The 27,932-nt window shown below is 37.1% G+C and overlaps 1 protein-coding gene across 2 annotated transcripts; it reads right to left on the reverse strand.

Annotated features, from left to right (window-relative positions):
• Window positions 1–22: 22 nt before the first annotated feature.
• Window positions 23–27,897, reverse strand: Smp_103160.1 (the record flags this gene model as incomplete). 2 transcript variants are annotated; one of them, XM_018792857.1, is made up of 10 exons in its annotated part: window positions 23–1,606; window positions 3,080–3,420; window positions 8,035–8,300; window positions 9,935–10,131; window positions 12,842–13,021; window positions 16,553–16,725; window positions 23,047–23,458; window positions 25,899–26,177; window positions 27,459–27,720; window positions 27,754–27,897. In XM_018792857.1, the coding sequence occupies 10 exons, from the start codon at window positions 27,885–27,887 to the stop codon at window positions 1,394–1,396; spliced, it is 2,457 nt and encodes an 818-aa protein (XP_018644467.1). The 2 variants fall into 2 exon arrangements, with proteins under 2 accessions (XP_018644467.1, XP_018644468.1); XM_018792858.1 differs by having other exon boundaries at window positions 1,394–1,606; window positions 27,459–27,887.
• Between the last annotated feature and the right edge of the window lie 35 nt (window positions 27,898–27,932).

Genomic DNA, 27,932 nt, shown 5'->3' on the forward strand with positions numbered 1-27,932 from the left:
AAATAAAATAAGGAAAACACTTGGCAATATGAAGTAAAATTAGGGAAGACAACGCTATTCCAAATCTGGTTCCATTCAATTCCCACAAATAATTACATTTAATTATTTTTTTCAACCAAATAGTATGGGCAAGGTAACAACAGTTGGCTAGATTTAGTAATGCAAAACTCTTGGTAATTAAGGAGGGGAGTGTTGAGAAAAACATTCCGCGAATAATTTTTACTTTATAGGAAACAAATATGAAAATTTACAAAAGGAGCAAGTAAATAGTAAGTCAAATCAATACAGACACAAGGACTTGTTGTCAACTAACGTTACTTGCAAATAAAACGACGATGTGTACTTAGAAAAGATTGGTGAAAAATGAATGAATGAGCAAATGTTTATGCGTGGAAATGAGGTGCTGAAGATACTAGTTTTTTATAATCTTTCTTAGATATTTGTAAATATAGATGCAGATACACATAAAGCTACATCAAATAAACCAATAAATTGAATTGATAACGAAGTGTCAATGACAAACTTATGAGATGATCAAGTTACACCATTTGTTACATTTAATACCAAAAAACGAATAAAATAATTGAACATCGAACTAAGATTATAAAACAGACACGAATGTCTTCAAGACAATTAGAAATACACGAAACTACAAAGAAAAAATCAACCGGTGACACGGTAAATATTTAGACAAGAAACAGAATAAAAGCAAAAAATAATATATATGAAATATGTGTAGTATTAATCATATTAATGAATGAAAATGAAGATCGAACGAAACAGAATGAAAAAGAGATGTATCTTCGGAGATAACAATTTTAAATACACTAGTTTGATCGTCACTGTTACGATAATTATCATTGGTATTACTACTACTACTGCTACCAAGATTTACAGGAAGAAGACAAATGAATTGATGAAAAGAGATACAACTCTGCGAAAACTGACTAATCAGAATGAGCGAGAGAAGTATACCATAGAGAAATTTGAGGAAGCCACAAACGAATGGGGTCGATATGAAGACATAGAAGTTGAAAAGGGCAAACTATTCAAGTACCATTAATTATGTACGTATATAACTACAGAATCACATACATACAATGTTTTTTTGACGACCATAATGAATATGTCCAATGACTTGTGTACAACAATAACTGGCTGGTAAAACAAAAGATAAATGAATATATATATATATATATATATGGTCGGTTTATATGATTTAATTGATAACCGTTTGAGTCCATTTGAAAGGTTTAATACAAATAAGCTGTTGGTATTATATCCATTCACATATATATTAAATACTAATGATGAAGATGGAATGTACTGCATACATTTCAATATTCATTTCTGTATTTCACTTGGTGAATAATATTTATTATTAATTTAATAATTATGCTCGTGTATCCTTTTGATAGAGTTCTTCAATTTCATGTTGAAAACGAGTTTGTAAGTTGAAACGTTTTAATTTTAATGCATCTGTTACAAGACCAGTGTCCGGTGTCCAAGCTATAGTATCTAAAGCGACTTTTTGTGGTATTTCAAACGTGCTTAAACGTTTCTCTCTAGCAACTCGTTGTAAATCTTTTAACACAGCTTGTATAATCTAGAATAATGAAGAGAAAAAACAGAGAAGCACTTTAATTGGAACATAAATATAAAAGGATTAGTAAACATACACCATTAAGACATTTGACAACTAACTAATACATATCAGAATTGAGCAAAGGTTGATGAAAAATAACATGTTAGCGTAACATTATCACAAAATTACATGACTATAATTTTACCCGCAAAAGTTATTTACAATAATGAGACAATGGTGACTGATATGTTATGGGGTAGGATTTTCTAAGTTGGTGAACGAAATGTTCGGTTGTTAAGACGAACGTGAAGAATACTGATCAATAGATGATAAATAGTGATACAAAGTGTGGTCGAGTGATGACTGTTCACTAGGCCAGACCAATGACTTGAGACTCCGAATGATTTTAAATCGCAAACAAGCCCATTAGCTGAGGATAATAGACACCTCAACCACAAAAATAGGCATGGTAAGTTTATTAACAATAGGCACCACACTGGGCAAATAGTATAATGAGCTAATCATCTGAAAATAGAACACTTCTTCATTCCTATTGGTTGTTTGAATCTTCCTGTTGATATTATAGACTATATGAGATTGATCAGTTTATTTTAGGGATATGTGCAACTTTTGAGGATCCCCTTGATATTCCCAGTAAGTCACAAGTATTCTAAGCAGAATTGGATGGTGGTTAGCAGTGGAATCAAGGACGAGCGTTTTGTCACATTTAGGACTCAACTCATCAGGCGAATGTACGCCCATCCGTGCTGGTGTTCACACGGGGACTCGAACCCAGTGATTTTTTTTTTACCTCAAACACCCACAGTATTACCCATCCACATCCATTTAGCTGCCGAGTTCAGATAGACACTGGCTTGCGACTGAATGGAAATATCAAGCGAAAAGAGATGGATCAACTGCATGTAATCCATAGCATCAGTGGGAAGATTCAAGCAACCAATACAAATGAATAGAAATTCACTCCGTTTTACAATGGTGATTTGGGGGAATTTAGTAGTAGCTATGCAAGGAAATAAAAGTTTATTTTATCCAGTAATATAATACACAAGACTATAAAAATAATAGAGAAATAAATTAAATTTGAAAAGCACTTGGCTATACAAGTTTAAACAAGCAGTTAGTAAACAATTTTATCATGACATTAATCCATTAATTACATAATACATCACATAAAAATGAATAAATTGTAGGTGTGTTTTTATTCATACCTGACACACGTTTATTGTCCAATAAGATTAGCAGAGACGTGAGAGACCTTCGAAAGGACATTCACATCACACCATATGGTGTGACTTTCACAACGAGCTTAAATTTAGTAATAGGGCGAAAGGAATTGACCTTGAATTACAAGATCATAAGGTAGACATACAATGACCTTATCACGAAATATAGAAACATTATATCATAAGATGACATTATGCCCAAATTTAATTGTTTATTAAAACTATATTTTTCTAAATGAATAAAACTCACTTGAGGGTGTTTACAGAGAACAGCTCGTTCCACATGTTCGATAGCGATGGAATCCTTCATTGATTCTATAGGAAGTTTTGAACGAGCTTCATGTAGTAAGTGGACTAAGTTCAAAGATTCTGCTAAGTCAATAAGCGATTTTAATTTCGGTGACACGAAACAGATTGGATAATTTTGCATCGGGTCCACATAAACACAAATTTGTTCAACATAGGCTGATTGACTAAGAGCCATTTCAACTTTGCTAAGGGAAACATATTCCCCAGCTTGTAGTTTAACAAGATCTTTTTTACGGTCAATTATTGATAAACTTCCATCTGTATGCATTAAGCCAATATCCCCTGAAAAATAAATTCATAAGAATAAAATGTAACATACAAAATTATTTGTGTCTAGAAACTAATCAACGCTATTATTTACAGAATGTATTGAATATGAAGATATAAATGAGTGATAAAATTAAAGTTAACTCCATATCAGGATATCCTCATATAAGTTTTGAAACAATTCATAGAATTGCCCGAACGTGATGTGTGGGCTAGGAAGATACTGATTGGTTGCTTGCTTAGTCAGACCGGTACTGGATGAGTTATATATACTCTTGCCCTTATTATTTCCGACCGTTGCTGCTACCTTGACGTGGTGGTCAGGCTTGCCTATCGTGATGAAGCAATCGAGCTATGCTGGCTGGAACAATCGTTCCTCGAGGTCCTACCATGCCAGACAGGTCGGTTGAAGAGCGGTGAGACTAAAAGCAGCAAACCCAAGGTCCGAAGTCGAGTCGTACTGCTGACTGTATAGAGGTGTGACAGCAGTAAGGTGTTTCCTTCAGACAACCAGCATGACAGCGATGCTGCCTTCCCACAAGGAGGGGTGGGGTTAGAAAAGGTCGACCCTAAAAATGCACACCTCGCCTGATCCCACGGAGCTAACACAAAAACTACCCACAAAAAGGTCGTGTGTGACCGACCTCAAGCAGTTGTCCCTTGGGCACTGCGGTCACGCTCTCAGGTCATTAAGACCACTTCTAACCCAATTTCCTTTTCAGGTACCTCTAGAAGAATCCTTCCACGGTGTGGGCAACCGGGAAGTGATAACTGCCCTCATACCTCTAACAGCACTCAAGACCACTGTATTCATAATCAATCTCCTTCTTCAATTCCTACTATTCCTTCTACCTTGACTTTCAACACTAAACTTCCTCTCTCGGTTTCCTCCTCAAGTGTCACCATGGCCAACGATTCTAGTGCGCGAAACACTGTCCCAGGTCTACTAAAACCTCGCTCCAAACTACACATTGGAGCCTTCAACGTACGTACCCTATGCCAAATCGGTCAACAGGCCTCCTTAGCTAAAACCCTAGAATCTCGTACCATTGATGTATGCTGTGTCTCCGAAACACGCATACAGGATCCCAGTGTGGTCATTCACTTGACCTCACCTCGCCAAAATGGACAGCCAACGAAATACACCCTCCGTGTATCTGGCGACCCGTTGGCTAGTTCTCGCGGACTTGCAGGTGTAGGCATAGCACTAAGTACAAGGGCAGAACAGGCACTACTAGAATGGATCCCCGTTAACAGTCGCCTGTGTGCTGTCCGGCTAAATGGCTCCGTAAGAACTCGGAAGGATAGGGACACACGTCGTTGCCTTTTCGTCGTTTCTGCCTACGCTCCCACTGACTGCAGCCATGATGAGGTGAAAGATGACTTTTACAGAAAGCTCTCTGAGCTTCTTCAGAAAGCTAAGCGCTCAGACATAGTAGTCGTAGCGGGTGACTTTAATGCCCAGGTAGGCAGCTTAAATCAAACAGAAAGACATTTAGGTGGGTGTTTTAGTATTCCGGCTCAACGAACCGATAATGGTGATCGTCTGTTGCAACTATGCTCAGACAATCGTTTATTTTTAGCAAGCATTAATTTTAAGCATAAGGAGAGACATCGTCTAACATGGCGACCACCTGCACCAAACCAACGATGGACTCAAATAGACCATATTGTCATCAGTCATCGTTGGAGAGGCTCAATAGAAGATTGTCGCTCGTATTGGAATACTTGTTTAGACTCTGATCACGCTTTAATACGAGCGCGCATTTGTCTGCACCTCAATGGACGCAGGAAAAGTACACTAAGAAGACGCATTAGGATTGAACTGGAGGACGAAAAAGCCAAATGCGAATTCCAGAAACAACTGAGTTCACATCTAGGCAGTTCTGTAAACGAGACTGACCCAGATACTGCTTGGAAAGACACACGAACAGCTGTGGAAACAGCAGTAACATCTATTAGTCATTTAAACCATAGGGCTCCAAAAAACCAATGGATTTCTTTTAAGTCTATTTCACTGATGGATTCGCGTAAACTCATCCCATCAGGCTCTGAACATGACGAAGAGCGTAAACAAATTAGATCTAGGTTAACTAAAAGTCTAAGGAACGATCGTGAGCAGTGGTGGGCAACGAAAGCAAAAGAGATGGAAAAGGCAGCGGCTGTAGGCAACACCAGGCAACTCATCAGACTAATAAAAGAAACTGGAATTAAGAAGTCAAGTGTAAGTGAGACAATCTCGGAAAAAGACGGAACCCTTATCTGCTCTCAACCCAAACGTTTAGAACGATGGGCGGAACACTTTAAGGAACAGTTTAGCTGGCCTTCAGCTACTGCACAACTACCCACTATTCCCAGAAAACCTGAATGGAACATTGAAGTAGGCCCCCCGACCCTACTTGAAGTTCAAAAGGCTATAGGTAATCTGAAACGAGGAAGAGCAGCTGGACCAGATGGATTGGCTCCAGAGGTCTTTAAATATGGTGGTCCAATTTTAGCGATTAGGTTGACTAATATTCTGGCTAAAATCTGGGAGACGGATGTAATCCCATCCGACTGGTCACAATCACTTATTGTCCCAATATATAAAAAGGGGTCAAAATCATCCTGCGATAACCATAGAGGGATTAGTCTGACTAACATAGTATCTAAAATACTAGCCTCAATAATTATCGGGCGCCTAACTAAGACTCGTGAACTGCAAACACGAGAAAATCAGACTGGCTTCAGACCTGGTCGTAGCTGTATCGACCACATATTCACCATTCGTCAAGTTTTAGAGCACAGACACGTTTATCGGCGTCCGACAATGATAGTTTTTCTTGACTTAAAAGCAGCATTTGACTCTGTAAACCGAGAGGTTCTGTGGCAATGTCTGTCATTGAAAGGTGTACCTGAGAAGTACATAAACCTTGTGAAGGCTCTTTACTCGAACACTATCAGTCGAGTGAGAGCTTATGGCGAACTGTCATATGATTTTACAACCTCAAGTGGTGTCCGTTAAGGCTGTCCACTATCCCCATTTTTGTTTAACTTCATTATAGACCTGTTGCTGGAAATAACACTCTCGTCGACTGAATTTACAGGAATTGATCTCCTACCAGGGGGACCACTAAGCGACTTAGAATACGCAGATGACATAGTCCTGTTTGGTGAAGACGCTGACAAAATGCAGAGTCTTCTGTTGGAACTCAGTAATAATGCCAGGATGTTTGGGATGCGTTTCTCCCCATCCAAATGTAAATTGTTACTCCAGGACTGGCCTGCGTCAACACCTGAACTAAGGATAGGGAGTGAAGTAGTCGAACGCGTCGACAACTTCACTTATCTTCGAAGTCTGATCAGCCCTAACGGGTTGGTGTCTGACGAAATCTCAGCACGGATTCAAAAAGCTCGTTTGGCTTTTGCCAACTTGCATCACCTATGGCGAAGACGAGATATCCGTCTATCAATTAAGGGACGAGTATACTGCGCATCAGTTCGCTCTGTTCTACTTTACGGCTGTGAAACATGGCCATTAAGAGTAGAAGATACTCGTAAGTTACTAGTATTTGACCACAGATGTCTTAGAAATATTGCTCGCATCTGCTGGGATCACCGGGTAAGTAATAGTGAGGTTAGACGCAGGGTATTAGGGGATGATGGTAAATCAGTTGATGAGGTCATGAATCTTCATCAACTGAGATGGTTGGGCCACGTGTTACGTATGCCTGAACACCGATTACCACGACGCGCAATGCTGACTAGTGTAGGGGATGGTTGGAAGAGAGTTAGGGGCGGCCAAACCAAAACATGGCATCAGTGTTTGAAGTCACTAACTTCTAGCCTGAGCCATGTTGGCAGATGCAGACTACCTGGTTGGGGTCCGCGTGACTATCGTAACCAATGGTTGGAGACTCTAGGTGACATGGCTCAGAATCGATCACAATGGCGTAGGTGTATACACTCTTTATCTTCCCTTAAACTATGAGATTAAAATTGCTTCATATCTCTCTTCCTTCCTGTACTATATCCTTATATACAACCTTTCTTTATATACTACCACCACTAAATTAATTACTTCTATGAATCCGGTGTTCATCTTGTTGTGCTAACGAGGCATGGCAACTTGGACCGATGCATATATGTGCCTGGTCCTACGTTGTAGCTGGCTGACTGACTGACTGCCCTTATTATTATTGTGATTGTTATCAGTTTTTGATGTGGAAATATACTTACGTTCTAGTCAGGCTAGTCACGTGTTTTTGATCCAAGTTGTGTTGAAGTCCTGTAGAATAGACACTGGTAGATACTCGTCTACAGAAAATTGGCGTCCCTCATTCGCGTAGACGGGGAAAACAGAGTGTTATAACAAAACGTAATACTGACTTTTGAAAATCACAATAATTTTGCAACAATTACATTATTCAAAACGGTAAATTGACAGAATTAAATCTGCTCTTAGAGCGAGCACTTGGAAGGGAGGCTCAAACAGTAGTAAAGTCTCATTTATTACATACATTTTAAAATAATTATCCTCAAGCGATTGATGATAACTGCCAAGAAATGTCTTGAGTAATTGAAATAATATACAGCAAAACAAACTTTACTTATTAGCACGATAGGAATAGTTAATTAATAGAAACGTACCAGTACAAAACCAACGTGTACCGTCTTGATCGGTTATGAAATCTCTAGCTGTCAATTCAGGCTGTTTGTAATAACCTCGAGAAACCGGTTTACCAGATAAAAGAATCTCCCCACGTGGAGACGGTGTATCATAGGGAGAATATCCACCTTCAGGCCATGCTCTTAGACGAATCTGCAGAGTAGGAGCAGGTGCTCCAGAATGATTACATCGCAGATCCCCACACTCCATCAAAGCGCCAGTAGAACATGACTCAGTAAGCCCATAACTGTAAAAGAAATTTGTCAGTAAAGGAGTTGAATTTTTATATTTAGTTCGAAACATCGCTCATTAAGTGACTATAATGCTCTCAACAAATAAGTAGAATAATTTCAAGAATAAACTTGATTTTATGTATTAATAATATGTAACACTAAATATTATTGTCCAACCACTCAAGCTAACCCAAAGAAACAAAATCTGAGCCTATGAAGTGAATTAGATTTTGAATGTTTCAAAAATGAAATCCAAACTGGATTCTAACGATAAAGATTCATAATCTTAAAACAAGACAATGAAAACCATATTCCGATACATGTTAACAGGCCTCCTAATTAAATTTAATTGCCCAAGTAAACTAAATGTGTGTTACGGTCAACTTTTTACAAAAAAACTACTGAAATGAAAAAAGTAAACAGTTTAATAACTATTGAAATCATTATATCTATGAAAACTGCACGGCATTACACCAAATTACTCTCTCTCTCTCTCCATATATATATATATATATATATATATACATATGAAATGAAGTTCATCACTACTGTATAACACCTGATACACAATTCTAGGAAATAAACGAAATAAACCATACAAAAAACTGAAAATTTTTATTTGACAAATTAGAGCAACACATGAGTGACGATTTGAAAAATAGTCAAGTACTTGGCATAAAACACAATTAGTGTTTATTATGAAGTAATATATTTACAATACAAATGTCGAGACGGATCTAATGTACGAAGCCAAAAACGGAGAACTGCTACAACTATAATCAAAAAGTTAGAATTATTTATAAACTGTCTATACACTTTACTCAAGATCCGTCTGCCGGACACCATCAGCAAAAACGTATTATGGTAGAGCTTAAACCAGCCTACAGCTGGAGAGGAAATTAGGAAAAGACGTTGGAGGTGGATAGGACACACTTTGAAGAAACCATCAAACTGCATCATAGACTAAGCCCTAAACTCGGGATCTTCAAAGTAAAGAAAAAGGAGGCAGACCAAAGAACATATGGGATGGAGAATTGAATCAGATAGCAAAATTATGAACAGCACTTGGTAACAACTGGGAAGGATAGCTTGAGACAGAGTTAGTTGGAGATGTGTGTGATGTATGCTACTGATATTGACAGATATAATTAGCATGTCTCACCAACCGAAAGTGGAATGTCTGGAGGCAAGAGGTTGAGAAAATCGAAGAGAACGAGAACAGAGGGTGATTGGTATGGAGATAAAGGAACAACAAAATCTGAGACAATTGATAGATATTTTGCAAATGAAGTATTACTGTATGGCTTTCAGATTTGACCAAGATATCCCGTAATGTTGTATTAAAAAACATTTGGTTGTTCCCGCTCATGTTCTTGCTCACTACAAAGTAGTGAAGAACGCAACTTAGTAAGTGTAGGCTAAACCATATGTTATTGTGTAAGTGGAGGGAAACTAATTTTGTTATACACGGGAAACAAATGGAGTGATGTCTGGATATGTGCTAAGTGTGAAGTGCTCAAACCGGTGATCTTTGACTTCCTTGCTTAGTGAGAAGCTGATGATACGATGATATTGACATGTGACCCTCACGGCATGCATTTTTAGTCGATAAATATATCTCCCTGAATAGTCGGAATAAAAGCCTTACCCTTGTACAATAGGTGCGATGCATATATTTGTGAATAATTGTGAATCTTCTGATAATGGTGCTCCACCACAAACAATATAACGAATTCGTCCACCCATGAGCGATCTAACCTTACGGAAAATCAACCGATCCACGAGGAAACTTGGAAAACCACCATGAATTCGTCGGCATTTGTAGGCATATGCAAATTTGAAGAGCTATATGAAAAAAGATAACAAACTAAAAAGTTAACGTGAACAAGATAATCCTAACAAATATTTTTATGGCAGGAAAACGAAAAGAAATGGAAAATAGCAATACTTTATTTCAATATCAAAACTAGTTCAAATTATTTGTTGTTCTACGATTATTCATTTTTACTGTTAACTGTATTACATCTGAAAAGATAGTTTAAAACGAGACTATGTTTATCAGTTGACTGGAGAAACTTAGCAATCTACTGAATCTGAGAAGCCTATAATACATAAAAATATATTACATAACACAGTTTCATAATATACCTACAAAATTCGCACACGAATACCATTGACTGGGTGGAAGCAGAGGAATCCAGAACATGAATTATATTTGTAAAACGTGTACTACGAATTATTATACGCTAGCTAGCATCAAAAGTCATTAAAACCATTAGATAAAATCCTGACTAGTTTTCTACATTTTTTTCGCACTTAAGTTTATGGACTTGCTAAACTAAGAATACATTCGAATGAACAGAAACGATAATTTATATAAGCTTTATTTCAATTCACTCTCATGAGTATTTTTAAGATTATCAAAATGATTTAGCACGATTTTTAAGGTAATTTTTCATATCTCACATATTTAAAAAATTCAAAAAATTTCAGTCCAGCTTTCTTATAGACATTTTTTGCAGTCAATCGTTAGTCATTCCAGTTAACATCATATCAAAGTAGGACTAGCTGAGTATAGATATAGATTGAACCGAAAAATAAGTGCCATAAAATTACTATGTTTTACAAAGTTTTACGTCAACTTTTTTATCCAGGCAAATACACACAGGTACAAGATCATAATATTACTCATTTTCTAATTGGCACTTCATATTACAATATTCTCATAATTACCACATGACTACCACAAAAAATAATTCACAAAAGCTGATGTGATTTGGTATTTCTATCAAACAGATAACCGGTTTTTTTTAAACAAAATGCTACAAGAAAGATAATATGAGCTAATATTGTCAATAATTAATGTTATCATAATCATCATTGGTCATAAATATAAGATCGAACACATTAATTGCGATTATGTAATCATTGAAAAGATGAGACATAATGAATCAACTTCGCAACGTGTTAAAAAGAGTATAATTTAATACAATTGATTAAGTCAACCAGTAGTTATTAATGTATATAGATTAATTGTAGATAAGACTGGAGAACACAAAAAATGATGTAGATAAACTTCAATACGAAATCAGCCACGATGATACACGTGTATAGTTAATGATAATACCAATGTTTTATTTAGTATAAAGTAAACATGACCTTATGCTGAATCACTACCTCTAACTTTTATTTATTAAACAGTAAAACTGTCAACATTTCACAACAACCGGGTTATCAACATTAACTGTTATTTATAGTTAATCAATTCACTAATGTGAACTATAGAATACAAAAATTTCAATGTAAAGTTTCTATTTTAATTTTAATAAAATTAGGTTTTGAGAAGTGATTCAATGTATTAAAAATCACTGTTTATGGTGACCTTTTCTATTAATAATACGTACTTAGTTATTTATTCTAGTCAGACACAAACCAGTTAAAGGTTTAGATTCTTGAAGGTTGACGAAAACATTTCACAATTTGCCATACAATTGACAGTAAACATTCTATTGAAAAAAGATATACAAGGTGGTTTCACAAATGAAAGCAATGTCTGTATTACGAAAATCTTAAAATGGATGATAATTCATCCACCCAGTACTGATTTATTATTGAGCTTTGATGTAAACGAATGATGAGTGAGCTGTTTAACACTACCTATGCAGCCAAGTCGAAGTGGATGCTAGCAGTAAGATTTCAAACTGTGATCTAATGCTTGAAAGTGGACTGAACACATAATTTTCTGAACTTAACTGAGCGTTAACAACAATACGAAAGTCACCGCATATTTCACCAAGAGATTCTGCAATTTTATATTCAAATACAACTGGTTGTCCCCCATCTGTTTCCTCGTTCACAGCAAAACGATATTTTCGGAGGAAAAACCTATTATTTGGACACTCAAATGGTTATCAAGTTCTGGACAATAGTACTTTTTGAAACCCGTGGAACAAGATTTGCCACATGATACGTCATCACAGTGTATCATACTCTGATTTGGACATTGTGGAAGAAAGTACACCATCCAGTAGGAGGTCAACTAAACTCAAAAACTTTATTTCATAAAGTTTAAAAATATTGAAAACTAGATCACAAAGGTTAATAACTAAAGTGAAAAAATGTATATGACTCTACAAAACTACCAGTCACCGTTCAAAAAGTTTGAGATTAGTGTTTTCAATTTCAGTATTGACAGATGTGAATTAAATTTTTAAATAAAGAATGAGCTTATTGATAAATAAAAATATTTCTTGTCGAACCCTTACAAAAAGATACTCAGTGTTTTTTACAGAATACCAATAACTGGATAACTGTGAGGTTGATTGTTGTATACATTTTCATCCTGTAATATGTAAGAAAATTCATAAAGACCAGTCAATACAATAAGTTAACTACTGTTTACCGCCGAGATGAATATGTATTTTTTATCTATAATAAATGAAATAATAAACGAAAGTTTATTTCCTATTAACGATGGTGACGTTAGGAAGACTTAATAATACCAGAATCTTTAATGTAGAGTATATGAATTAGAAACATTTTGACGTAAACTTACAGCTTGAAGAAATTCACCGCCAGCGTTCACTTTTTCCCAAACAGCCTTAGAAATACGTTCTAATACAGTAGGTACACTGGCAAAAAGAGTAGGTCGAAGAAGACTGACATCACCTAAGCAGTAATCTCGTTTAATACGGGATGAAGTGTCCGTTAGTGTTTGTGGATTCGAGTAACCAATCTGTGGAAAATTTATAACAATACAATAAAGCTTAGCAATCATTCATAGATGTGCGTCAAGTTCACGTTGACCACATATTGACAAACTCATTATGTCTTTTAATTAAAGAACGAGTTTACTGCGCAGCAGTTCGCTCCGTTCCACTATATGGATGTGAAACATGGTCATTGAGAGTAGTGGATATCCGTAGGTTACTGGTATTTGATTATATATATATATATATATATATATATATATATATATATATCCCTACAAAGCATTGCTCGTGTATTTTGGGACCACGGAGTAAGCAATCTCAGGATTATGAGTATAATACTAGGTAAGAATAAGAAATCGATTGACGAGTTAGTAAATCCTCATCAAATGAGGTGGTTGGGACATGCGTTATGTATGTCCATGTAAATAGGCATAGGTAGCTTATGAATTCCTCACGAATTTTTTTGGTCTTAATTTAACTAACTTGTTTTCTACTCGAATTGTATCTAATCTTTTCTATTACCACTGATACTGTTACTACCTCTCCTATCCTTGGGTTCGGTCTAACGACTTCGCCTCTTTGTGATAATGAAGTATAGCAACTTGAACCGATGTACATATGTACCAGATTCTACGTTGTGACATCTGTATTATAAGACATAAAGTATAAACTTCGATCTGAAGTTTATGCCTCAGCAAAGCCATTAATATACAAAGATTTAAACCAAATTTGAGCTTAGGCGAACACCTCTGTCGATTGTTCTTTGCCTTGAAGACTATAGTTTTAACAATTGGTTACGTGACACTGATCTTCTCACACCCCCAATTCTGTTTCTTTTATTTTCGTTTCCTAAGCTAAATTTAACTCAGTTAATTTACTGGCATTTAGTACTATATAACCTCTGAAATTGATCTTCTATTACTAGAATCCTGTTTTCATGCTTTTCTCAGTTTACTCTGCTAAGATATTCGTATATTCATCCTATACTTATTTACGTTTATTACCCCTTGTGGAGCATAGGCCAGGATCCTCTAAACGACTATGTCCTGAACTCTTCTTTCCAGTCAACAACTGTATACAAACTATTTAATTCTTTTATGATAATTGTCTTTTGAATACTATTCTACATCTATATCAAGCATTAACCAAGACTTTTCTGATATGTCAATACTTATTTTGATTTTAATAGTTAAAACTATTGTTTCGAAATTATTATTATTATTAATGGCTTTATTCAATATTATAATCTGGTACAATATAGAATTCTCAGAAACTGGAAAGAATTTATGAAATAAAAGAAATTCATATAACTCCACCTGTAGCACTTCTAGGGTTATTGTCGGTTCTAAGCCCGGATAAAGGAGGAGGGTTGGGTATGGGCTCAGCAACCACATACCGTAGAAAACAATCTTGCTAAGAAACGCTGACCAGAAAAAATCATTTATACCATTTGAACTCTGCCTTTGGGAGTTGGAGGATCTTCATTTAGGTGAATCATGACGATCCATAGTGAAAGCCGATATTCTTCGGAAGTCACGAGGACGATACCCCTTCTAACAACCGGAGCAACAATTAATATGGGTACATGGAATGTCAAGGCAGTGTACGAGATCGGAAGGACCAATCAAATAGCCACGGAAATGAGATACGAATTGGCGGTGCTCGGAATCAGTGAAACTCATTGGACACAAGCTGGACAGAAACTGTTAGATTTAGGAGGGATGCTGCTGTACTCTGGTCGCGAAGAAGAAAAAGCTCCACACACTCAAGGAGTCACTCTGATGCCGTTCAAAGAAGCACGGAAAGCACTTATAGGATGCAAATCTCATGGATCCAGAATCATCAAAGTACACAAAGAACGGGGGGATCACAATGAATGTTATCCAATGTTGTGCACCCACCAATGATAGCAACGACAACGATGAGGACCAGTTTTACAAGAGTCTGCAATCGATCGCGGCGAAGTGTCTAGGAAAAGACTTGACCATCCTGATGGGAGACCTAAACGCCAAAGTTGGGACGGACAACACCATGTATGAAGATATCATGGTACAACATGGACTGTGAGCAAGAAGCGAGAACGGTGACAGATTTGCAAATTCATGTGCCTTCAACAAACGCATACACAAAGCTACATGGGTCTCACCGGACCACACTACACAGAACCAGATCGATCATATTTGCATCACTAAAATATTCAGAAAGTCAATGGAAGATGTGAGAACCAAGGGAGGAGCTAACATAGCTATAGATCACCACCTGGTGATTTCCAAGATGAAACTGAAGCTAAAAAAGCAATGGACAACTGGAGAAATAGCATTACAAACTTTGAGTGCAGCCTTTCTTCGAGATACTGACAAACTCAACGAATTCAAGATAGCTCTCAACAACAGGTTTTAAGCCTGACAAGATCTACTCAAAGAAGAGGAGACTACTATAAAGGACAACTGGGAAGGGATCAAAGAAGCATTAACTTCAGCATGTCAAGAAAAGTTGGGCCGCAAGAGGCATCATTATAAAGAACGGATTTCTATAGAAACCCTGGGCAGAATTCAAGAAAAGATAGCAGTTAACAACATTCGAACAAGAGCAGAGAAAGTTAAGGCACAGGCCAAATTCGCAGAAGCAAACAAGCAAGTGAAGAAGAGTATTAGAGCTGACAAGCAGAAATACGTAGAAGACTTAACGGCAACTTCTTAGATAAACTGTCCCTTCTATCCCATACACACCAACAAATGCAGGTGAAGACAACCAGTATGGCAGCAGCCCCTGCAGCAGTAAGCCTCAACATACACAACGGAAAAAGCAAGATCCTCAAATACAATACTGAGAACAAGACCCAATCACACTTGATGGAGAAACTCAGGAAGAGATGGAAACTTTCAAGTTGATAAACAAGGAGGACCTGGTGCACATGTAAAAGCGAGGATTGGCAAAACAAGGGCAGCTTTCCTACATGTAAAGGACATGTGAAACTCAAAACACTGACTAGCCAACAGCAAAGTCAGAATCTTCAATACGAACATCAAGACAGTTCTACTGAACAGAGCTGAAGTTTAGAGAACTACTACAACCATAATCAAAAAGGTGCACGTATTTATAAACAATTGTCTACACGAAATACTCAATGTTCGTTGGCCAGATACCATCAACAAAAGGTTACTGTGGATAAGAACAAACCAGCTTCCTGATGAAGAGGAAATTAGGAAAAGACGTTGGAGGCGGTCATGACATACACTGAGGAAATCATGAAACTGCATCATGAGGCATACTGGCTTAGAATCCTAGAGTCAAAAGGAAAAGAGGTGGGCCAAAGAGAACCTTGCATCGGGAATTGGAGACAGATATTGAAAGAATGAATAGCAACCAAAAACAATTGGAAAAGATTGCCCAGGACAGAGTTCGATGGAGAACGCTGACGGGCAACCATTGCTCCTCCACGAGGGACAACAGGCGTAAGTACAATTGTTTCCCTTTATTGTGCTTTAAACTGTTATTTTAAACAAGAACATTGTAACAAAAAAAAGTATGCAGAAAGTTGTCATGAAACTTACTCGTACACCCATAATGACACAGGATAATTCGCAGGTAAGCTCTAAAACATGAGCTAGTGGTAAATATCCTATATATATGTCGTAATTACTACGAAGTTTCGGTAAACGTTGTAGATGACCAGCTATGGCACTTACTAAATTTTCATGGGTCATTTCAACGCCTTTAGGTTGACCTATACAATATGAAAAAGAGATGCAATTTTAAATTTGAATTAAATATGATATTTTAATTATCAAGTTGATCTAAGCATAACGAATTGATGAATAAGAACAAAATGCTCATTCAGTCCAAGGTACATGTGTTTTGCCGAGTTAAAGACAGAACTTACAAAAGTAACAATAAAAAACTAACAATTAAGTTGAGAGTAAGGTGGTTGAAAGTTGTTCGTTTATTTCAAATAAAGGAAATCAATGTAAGGTAGGTGATTTTGGTACATCAGTGTACTGAGCTTTTTTGTGTCCCAATTCAATGAGAAAAAGAAAATACTAGTCATTTATGACCAGACCAATTAGTAACAGTATTAACGTAACGTTATAATCAAATACTGATCTATTTGTTCGGCTCTGAATCAAACTTTCATAAGAGTTGCTAGTGGTAAAACTCGGTTGCCTGAAGTGGAGTTAGAAAATGTATAGTATATAAACTAACAGAAATTAGATCTAGTTATTTATATATAGCTAATGCCAAAAATGCACTAAACAATTTGTGACCATAAAACTAATGAAAATGGCATAACATTGAGAAGTCCTTAATATACTTTAGGAATTAACAAAAATATAAATTCTATACATTAAGAATATTTTGACCAATAGGTCAGAATAAAAAATTCCAATGAAAGTTAAAAGTAACTTGATTTAAATATAAATTTGTTATTTTTGATTGCTGTAAGGCCAACAACATTTCCCGAACTGAAAAAATTATAAGAGAATTTCTAATTTTTATTAGATATAATTGTTGAAGTTAACTAATATAATGGTAGATCATGTATACAATTATGACTAATCTGTATATGTATTTTTTTTTTAACAATAAATTAAAGGTGAACAACAATAATGGAGTTATGACGACCACACCCAATGCACAAAATACATATTTTACATCTAGTATATATGCTGTTAGTTTATAAACTAATGCATGGAGTAATCAATTTTTAATTTGTATGAAGTAGAATTTATTAAATACAATGTGTCGTGTAAATAAATACAAAAGGCTAATCGAAAATCGGATAGATATTTTAAAACAAATATTTACTTGTGTACGTGTGTTTTGCCTATAGGCATGATCGAAAATAATATCCGCGTAACTCTTTCAGTTAATATAATACGTTTTTAGATTTAGTAGGGCTGTGGATAACATGCGATTAACTATTACTCTGTAGGTCATGAATTCGTAAAGACTTATTTATTTATTTAAACACATAAATATTGGTACAAGGAAGCACCAGATAAATATGCGCCTCACAAATCTCATTCGTTTTGTGTGAGGGCTGTGATACTGCCCAGGTGCCCAGACTGAAGCAGGTGGTTTTCTTAGGGGGCCACACCCGGAGCCTTTGACCTAAAGGTCTAGTCCACAAGGCAGTGGAGCATCGTGAGGAGATGCAGACCCATGGTAGCCGGTGACCAACAGTTGGTTCATACGCCATTCGTTCCTTCAGGATACTGGAGCCCATGTGCACCATTGGTTTGGAATCAGGGTATTCCCACTCCCCTAGGTGGATCCTCCACATCCACCAACCCGGTTAAAGCGCCGGACATTCGCTTTTCGTCCTCTCAATCTCGTAAACAACACCCCCGCCACGAGAAGGCAGTGAGTAGGACTTCCCTGGCAGAGGCTATATATTCGCGTGGCCATATGAGAGCATTTCGAGAGGGAGAGCAGACTCTCCCCACTCTCGGCCGTACCAGGGCATTTGGGGGCAAAGACACCGTTTACAGGAGTTTAAACAGTCAGAGAATATAAGCGGTTTTTGCACAAAAGGTATAGGAATAATCGACTAGTCTTATAATATCGCACACTTGAACCAATGACTCAAGTATGTTTTAACTATGAAGCAAATCTATAAAACTTGAATTAGCAGGTATCTTAACAATCGACCTAAAAAAATGCCCATATACGATTGATCTGATAAACCCCATGATAAATATTTTTATAGTTAAGATCATGAGTCAATTGAAGCTAGACCACCGTGGAAAACCTGGAAGCACTGGACGGCTTCAATTGACTCATGATCTTAACTATAAAAATTACTAAAATCTCCACAAAAACCACCTTGTGATAATGATCATATGCTCACTAGTGACTGGCTCCTTGAGGTAATTCCTGGAGTTCTAGTGAGAAGTCGCGGCCAGTGGAGCTAATCCATGTCAGGTAGAGACAGGTATCTACCTCAGTACATTGGAAGTTGGTCGCGCAATTTCGTGGATTGGTTGAGGTTAGACATTAACACCGTTGGATGCCAGCTCAGTGGTCTACCGGTTAAGGGCTCTGGCTCGAGACTGGTAGGTCCTGGGTTCGAATCTCGAGAGTGCGGGGTCGCGGATGCGCACTGTTGAGGAGTCCCATAATAGGACGAAGCGGCCGTCCAGTGCTTCCAGGTTTTCCACGGTGGTCTAGCTTCAATTGACTCATGATCTTAACTATAAAAAAATTACTAAAATCTCCACAAAAACCCCCTTGTGTCTATGATAAATAGTAAATCTTGTCAGTTGCACCGTTTGTTCGATTCTACATTTATATGTAAAGAATCCGATGTTTTTTAACGATCCTAACGATGTCAAACAACGTGAACGGATTTCTGTGGATCACTGATACTAAAGGAATCACTGCCAAATATTGACTGCTATACATCAATGAAAGACAATCTTCATTCTCTTCTGGATTCAGCTAATCTGAAGGTAGAGGGTAATCACTGACCATAAGATTTATTAGATACAAGAGATAACCGGTACACAACTTTTGCATACAAACATTATGAATAAACTGGTGTAATAAAAATTAACAGACTATAGAAAAGGTAGAGCCGTTAAAAATGGGAAAAAAAGAATTCGACGCATGGATATACCCTAGACAGTCAGTCATATGTAACGTACAACCTGAAACATAAGTGCATAGGTTCAAGTTTCCACACCATATAAAAAAGCGAGATGAAACTATCAAGGCAAGTAGCAGAGTAGTGACAATATCAGTGGTAGTATTAGTAGTGAAAGTCAAGTATAAAGACATTTGGACTCAGGATCTAGTGATAAAAAATGAGTGAATACGCCTGGGTCACTGAGAACAATTCGGAGCTGTATCAACCGGTGTTTCCAAACACTAGTTGCGATTATAACGCGAACTTTGTAGGGTTAGAGCAGTCTGAACCTACCTACATGGCTGGTCCCCAGTCAATGATCCTAAGGACTTATGATACACATTGGTTTAGTCACTCATAGCTTTTCTCCACCCTACTCCTATGTCACCCAACATCACCCATCGAGGTAGATAGTGGTCGGGGATGCGTAATACATTATGCCAGTTGGGGAAAATGGACTGCATAATCAACTGATTTTCCATCTTAAGATAGTATCCTATGCTTAATTTCAGCATTGTTCACTCAGTGATCCCAGCATACACGAGCAATAATTCGAGGGGATTTACGATCAAAAACTAGTAACGTACGTACCCCCGTATCTAGAAGTCACATTTCATAGAAATGAAGTATAAAAGAACGAACTTTTGTGCAGTAAAGCTGTCCTTTGGTTGGTAGACCGACCACTTGCCTAAGCCGCATGTGACGCAAAAGATAACCGACATTTCATTATTCAGAAATCTACCAGGGTCAATAAGACTTTCAAATGACTGACTAATTATATTAATTTTTATCACTAGTCTAAGCGTTGACGCAGACCAGTCCTGAAGCAATATTTTGCATTTAAATAGGGAGAACCATATCCTAAACACGTTAGCGTTGCCACCCAAGGCGATTAGAAGACTGAATTTTACTGGCCTTTTCACCAACCAGTCAACTCAAAAAGTGGATCTCCTGACAGATCGACTTGTGAAAGATTAGACGACGAAAACTTTGTCGCTAAAAGAATATATATGAATAAGTTAAACGAAAATGGGAAAAGCGGACAACCCTGACAAGCATCACTTGATATCGATTATAGTTGAATTCATGAGTCTATTAAAGCCAGATCACCATGGAAAACCTGGAAGCACTGGACGGCCGTTTCGTCCTAGTATGAGACTCATCAGCAATGCACATCTACGATCCCACTAGCGAGATTCGGACCCAGGACATTCGGTTTCGCGAGCGAACGCTTAACCTCTAGACCACTGATCCGGCTTTCAACGGTGTTAATGTCTAACTTCAACTAATACACGAAATTGCACCACCGTCCACTACTGTCGTCAGTAAGTTACTGCTTCACAACAGACAGCTGGACGCCACTGGTCACGGCTTCTCACTAGAACTCCAGGAAATACCTCTTCAAGCTTCCAGGTTTTTCATGGTGGTCTAGCTTTAATCGCCTAATGAATTTAATTATTAAATTACTACAATTTCCACAAAACCTTTCTGATGATATCGATTATGATAACAGTTCACTATAAACTCTAAATCGATCAATAGAAAACAACTACAATATAGCCACAAACAAATGCACATACTTACGCAGCGAAATAAAAAAAATTCACGTGAGTTACACATTGAGGTGAACACACACAACTTTAAAAAAACATTCCCACGAAAAATGAAGTATCTTTTAGCATGGCTTTCATTAGACTCAGATAATACGTATTTATTAAACAAACATGATCACCTGATTCGTGAATAAGTTTACTTAACTTTCTAACATTTGGTTCTAAAAGACATAAATCGTAGGTTTAATTTCACTATAGTAGTCTAATGTGTAGCACAGTCATACTCGAAATTTTGCATTCTCATTGCGGGAAATAAGAGAGTTTACTACTTACACTAAATCAATCATATATGCATACTTAACACTACTAATATTGGCAATATTTTTCGTCGTTATATGAACGTTTGATCGCTCATTCACTCAAACAAAATAAAATCAATAAATTCATTTCTGATAAGACTGCGAAATTAATTTTTATACTTTCGTTTTGCCACTGTTTATGCAAACTTGAATTGATGAACAGTAACAATCTTACTATAATAGGTTTTACTCATTTAAAGCGAGAAAGAGATGCAAGAATAAGAAGTAATATCCGAAAAATAAGGAACTAAATTAATTGAGCGGTTTTCTATTTTTGTCAGTTGTCTGACGTACAAGCACGTAAATTTATGTGTAAATCACAAAAATAGGCAGGATAGAATCAGAAAACAACCAGGGGATGTTCAATTCTTAAACTGGTTTAGTGGGTACAAAGAGTTTGCATAGGACTAAAATATGTTCGACTATCACAACATCGTGGGTGGGGTCTTGGTGATTACCTAATTCATTAGCTTGAAACATTATCCGATTTCGGTCAGAATACAAGGCAGTAGCAAGCCTACTACAGTTTTCGTTATATGTTTCGAAAAAGTAGCACAAAACTTTTTAAGTGGTTATATCACAAATAAATGTATAAAGTACACTTTTGGTCTCACATTCACAGTCACTTCAGAAGTTTTATCAGTGATCAACGAATGGTGCCATAGAGAGCAATCTAATGGGCTCACGAGACAGTAAAGTAAAAAGCAAATTTGTTGAAAAACTATTACCATGAGAGAAATAGTTTGGTTTTATGTTGACAGATGAGTAGTATAGTAGTTTACAAAAAAACAGACGATGTAGAGACTAGTTTAGGTAGTAACACGTGAACAATATGGTGAGTAGGGAGATTCAGAAAATTACGTAAACAGGAATAGGCATTATTGTAATGATAGGTTGCTTGATTTATACTACCAGTCTAAAACACTTGGCTTGCTGCCAAGTAAAAGTCTTAGCTAAACTCAAAATTATACATTTTATATAATAAAGGCTAATCGGGGGTCGTGAAATATTGAAGAGAAAGTGGGTGTATATTGACCAAAACTTTCGATCCACATAGTTAAGTAATGTTTAAATATGTTGGAATGTGGCTAATGATTCGAGTGATGGATATTTATCTGTTCAAAATACTGAAATATAGTTTTCTAAACAAAGTAATTACCTAAGCTTGTAGTATAAAATGTTATCATATACATGATGAATGCACAGAACATAACAAGATAATTGGTTCTTATATACACAGTTTTCAGGATTAATATCAGAGTAACATTTGTTACTAATACTTCTCAGGTACAGGGAATCACGTTTTTACACACAATTCAACTTTTAGAATAAAAGCAAACCTGTTGGTACATTTCCAAGGTTCATATATTTATATGCATAGTCAAAGAATAATAAACTGGGGAATTCGATAGGTACAAATAAGCTATAAAGAAAGCTATAGTGGTTCATTAAAATCGATGGATAAGTGAAAACACCGAAATCACTAAAAAACAGTGTTCAAACCATACCTGTTGATCCACTTGTGTACATGATCACAGCTAAATCTAAGGGACTGGCACGTTCTGATGCAGGAGGCATCCATAAACCTTCATAACCGTTTGATGAGTGATTACTATCCCCTGTAATTGGTGTGGAAGTACTCGTTGTTTGCTTTTCTCTATCTTTCATGATTACTGCAGCTCCCAAACGTTCGACTTCGATTATATCGTGTAGATGTAAATTTGACGGACATTTTGTCAGAGCTTCTGCAACACTAGCGGTAGCACTTCCAGATGGAACAGCCAGGTTGTCAACTTCTGTGTAAAGTTCTCGATTAAAAACTCCATTTGTGAAATAGATAATACGTTGAATTGAAGGACATCTTTGAACAATTTTAATTACTTTTGATAAGAGCTCATCGCTTGTGAACACGACCACAGCCTGAGATTAAAACGGTCCACACAGAAAGCTTCTTATTGAATATACAAAACATGTTTATATAAACTGAAGTTACACTTTACGAGCAAAAAATAAAAATTGATGACTGATTAGAACCACTTACAAGCAATAAAAACAATCGTCAAGTTACTAGGTAAAACGTAATGACAATCACTAAATAGCTGAGGAGATGAAATATTATAATCATCAGACAATTGCAGGTAATGTAACACATTATACGATGGTTCCAGCAATACCCTTTTGGCCTGCTCAGAGAACTGACACAATTCGGTTACTCGTTTACCAAGTAAAGATTAGTTAAAATACTTCACACAGCCACACTATGTGTGAACGTTAGTGACACTACTAGGTTGGAAAGCTGAAGTGTATTGGGTTCCAAACCTGCAACGCACTAGATAAATCCCGTGAACAACGACTCTCCTGTTTATCGTACTTCCATCATATGTTGCCTGAAAACTTGACCATTCGACTATTATCATATAGAAAGAGAACACACCAATTTATAATGAGTGAAAATAAATTAGAACAGAAACTGCTTGCACCTCACCACACTATAGGTGGGTGCACATGGGCTCTAGTATCCTGAGGCAACAAATAGCGTATGAATCAATCGTTGGTCACCGGCTACCATGGGACTACATCTCCTCACGATGCTCCACTGCCTTGTGGATCAGATCTTTAGATCAAAGGCTCCGGGTGTGGCCTCCTAAGAAAACCGCCTGCTTCAGTTTGGGCATCCGGGAAGTATCACAGCCCTCACACAAACCAGATGAGATTTGTGGGGCGCATATATATCTGGTGCCCCTTTGTACCAATATTTATGTGTTGAAATAGATAAATGGGTGGATGAGAAAATAACAAACAGGTCAGATTAAGATACCATCAAAACAGCTTACATTGCTAACGAACATTATTTATTTTTTTATTTGAACACAAATATTGGTACAAGGGGGCACCAGATATATATGCGCCACATAAAAGATTGTCATTTCATTCTAATTGTGTGAGGGCTATGATACTGCCCAGGTGCCCACATCGAAGCAGGTGGTTTTCTTAGGGGGCCACACCCCGAATCTTTGACCTAAAGGTCTGACCCACAAGGCAGTGGAGCATCGTAAGGAGATGCAGTCCTATGGTAGCCGGTAACCAACAGTTGGTTTATACTCCAATTGTTCCCTCAAGATACTGAAGCCCATGTGCATCATTGGTTTGCAATCACGGTTTCTCAACTCCTCTAAGTAGACTCACTGTGTCCACCGGCCCGGTTAAAGAGTCGGACATTCGCTTTTCGTCCTCTTATTTTTGTAAACAACGCACCCACCACGATAATGCTCGCTTGCTAACGAAAATTCTCACGTAACTTCAATGTCTTGTCATATAGTAACTATGACGAAAGACATTTTGTACCATGCTATTCCCTCGTATCCTTTAGAACTCTTTGTTATTCCTCTTTGTAATCAACAAATGTTTCGGATCTATAGCTTGACGAAACACTTGAAACAACGGTGCACCGGAAAATGTGCTGCATTTAACTAGATATTTTAATGTACGTGGTTAAAGTCCGAAGATCAAGATAAGGGTACTGAAAAAATAACTCCATAGTAATGGGGCCCTGAATGTGTAAAAGATGTTAGACACAAAAATAACATTTACAGGGAATAACGTACCGATTAAGAATTTCGTAGTTATATTATCAAGATTCAAATTCCCTCCCTCCCCTGACAATTACGTGGACGGTAAGATAGTGACTGAGTAGTCAACACCCAACTAATAAGGACATCCTAGATTTATTAGTTATTACAATCAAACTGTGTTGATTGCCACCACCAGCGATTAACAACTATTTAAGCGTTGCTTTTCTTAGCCAGAGCTATGGTTGGTCATATTTATTGATTACTTTCACCGAAACCTACAGAATATATTCACAAGAACCTGACGCTGGAAGCCAAAGTTAATAAATGAAGATGTAAGTGATTTTTAGCAGTTATTGCTTATATTACTATTAACTAAGCTTGGATATTACCAGCTTATGTGTAGCCTAAAGCAACTTCGATCAAATAGTAGTTAATCTCACCTTGAACTACTAACGTATTGTAGTTAACTAAGTGACACCTCATTATCGAACTCTATCAAATGGCTAAAAGCTACATTCAAAAGATAAACCTGGCATTTCTTGAACCAGTATTCAACACAAACCATTGAAGCTTAATCTGGTTAATGGATTGAACGACTTAATTTACGTCATTCCAAAGCGAATACTCTGTAGTCGGATCTGATAGTAAATGCACACTAACTTTTAAAATTGTGGAAAAAAATCTAAGTGAACCCAGAAATATGTAAACATAGTTAGACACACCAATAAACTAGTAAAATGAATACAAGTAGTGAAAAATGCATTTGATAAGTGTAGCGATTTACTGACTTCAGTTTCATTAAATCCATGTACCAATGCATCATCACCGAGAGTAGCGTACAGAGTAGCGACAGGTCGGTTGAGACGAAAGCAAGCCTGAGCAGCAAACATCCACTCAGCTCTTGTTTCACTGAATAATGCAATGGGCTGATTATGTTCCTTAATGGACCCCAATATTGAATACAAGCCAGCTGCTAGATGGGATACTCGACGTTCAGCGTCCCAAAATGTCTCCCAAGAGTACTCACCCAAAGTGAGCTCAATCATTTGTCTTCCGTCGGGACTCGGCTAGTGCGGAACAAAATCATACGAAATTAGGATATATAACAAACACAACATATGAATTACTTTTTATGGGGAAGTATCTACTTACCATTATACTTACTAAAAAAACGAAAACACACTAAGACTTAGAAGTGAGGACTATTCGACATGGAAGCATATAAGGGATCCATATTTAGTGAACACCATATGAATCGCTTGGTTTGCACTAATATGAGAACAAAATCATAGTTCCGCAACAACGCAACTCTGCGACATTACCATTAGATAGAATGTCCAATCCTAGCAGGTACCAGGTGTTTTGTTTCATTTATACAACTATGGATGACTGGAAGTTAAAGTACACGTAGAACATCTGGTTTTCAAACAAGTAAAAGAAATAATCGGACAAACATTTGTGGCACGTACTTGAGAAGTGCCACATCAAGATATTAGCCAACAGATGTAAACTATTACTTCACTGCATATGTGGGAACATCTCAAAGACAATCTAATTAGACAGAAAAAAAATAAAACTAGCTTGAAACGGTAAGAATAATGTGGATTTTAACTAAGCGAAGATTTTGTTGCTGTTCAATTTCACCGGACGTATGAAGTTTGGTGAGGTGCGATTGGTGGGGACCTGTACATTGATGAGTGACTGATTCTCAGTGATCAAGTCGCTGGAAAGTTTCACAGGTAACATTATCAGCAGGCTAGTAGTCTGATCCCTAGACAACTTCAACATGGTAAAATGAAGGTAAAACTTGAATGGGAAAGGATTGAGTCATAGTACTAGTGATTAATAAACTAGAGATGAATGATAGAGTCCTAAAGAGAATGAAATAGTAGTAAAATTATCGAATAGTGTTGGAACTTAAAATCCATGGGAACAGAGTGAATGTGTCCATGCTTCAGTAACTCATTCGGACTATTTTCAGCAATTGCAAATGTTACTCGGAATTAATAGATCGTAATTTCATCGGAATCAAATTTAGTGGATAACGAACTAGTTTATCGAGTGACAAGTTACGCAGTTATGTCGTTCGTTCTGATGACACTTGCTATTCTTGGTATTGGTGCTCTGACATTATTAGTACAATCCGTCTTCCATCAATTCGAAATTTATTTCAGCGGGAATCAGAGAAGAGTCTTTGTCACAGTTGTCTTCGATTTAATAACCGATCAAAGATAATCATGTTAACAAAAAACCGTCCACTACGTGAACCAACACTCATACTGGCTTCATTGCTTTATTTGCAGCAGCGAATTAAATAGTATGGCCAAAATGTCCCGTAGGAAACTCACTCTGTAGTCCGTGCGTAGAACGGCTCTGGTTCCAAACGCAGGCAAATCAGGCCACAGCTTGACAGTGCGGAGCCAAACATCAACTAAATCTTTACATCCAGGAAGTGAACTCGTCAGACCATCGAGGGCCTCAACTGCTCTCCATGGCGAACCAGGATCACCCTCACGTACGGGAAGTGCTAAAGTTCGACTTTCTTCTTCATTATACGTCCAGTCGCTGTCAACAGGAGAGTTGGGCAGAGGCATATACCTCAATGTTTTGCTGAATAAGTAGTACAGTGGCCATGTAAGATACTCATAAGCATAAACAACTATCTTTATAACTTCAATCCCAATTGGAACGAAAAGTTTTGAAAGGCACTTCATCGTGAATATACACAACATCGATGTAAGGCTCCAATAGAAGTGTTGAATACGCGGTTCAATCATAAATCCATTCAAGAGTGAACATTCGACTGGCAAACGATCTGGTGA

Source organism: Schistosoma mansoni (genome assembly GCF_000237925.1).
Source record: "Schistosoma mansoni, WGS project CABG00000000 data, chromosome 1 unplaced supercontig 0210, strain Puerto Rico, whole genome shotgun sequence".
Taxonomy (NCBI): Eukaryota; Metazoa; Platyhelminthes; class Trematoda; order Strigeidida; family Schistosomatidae; genus Schistosoma; species Schistosoma mansoni.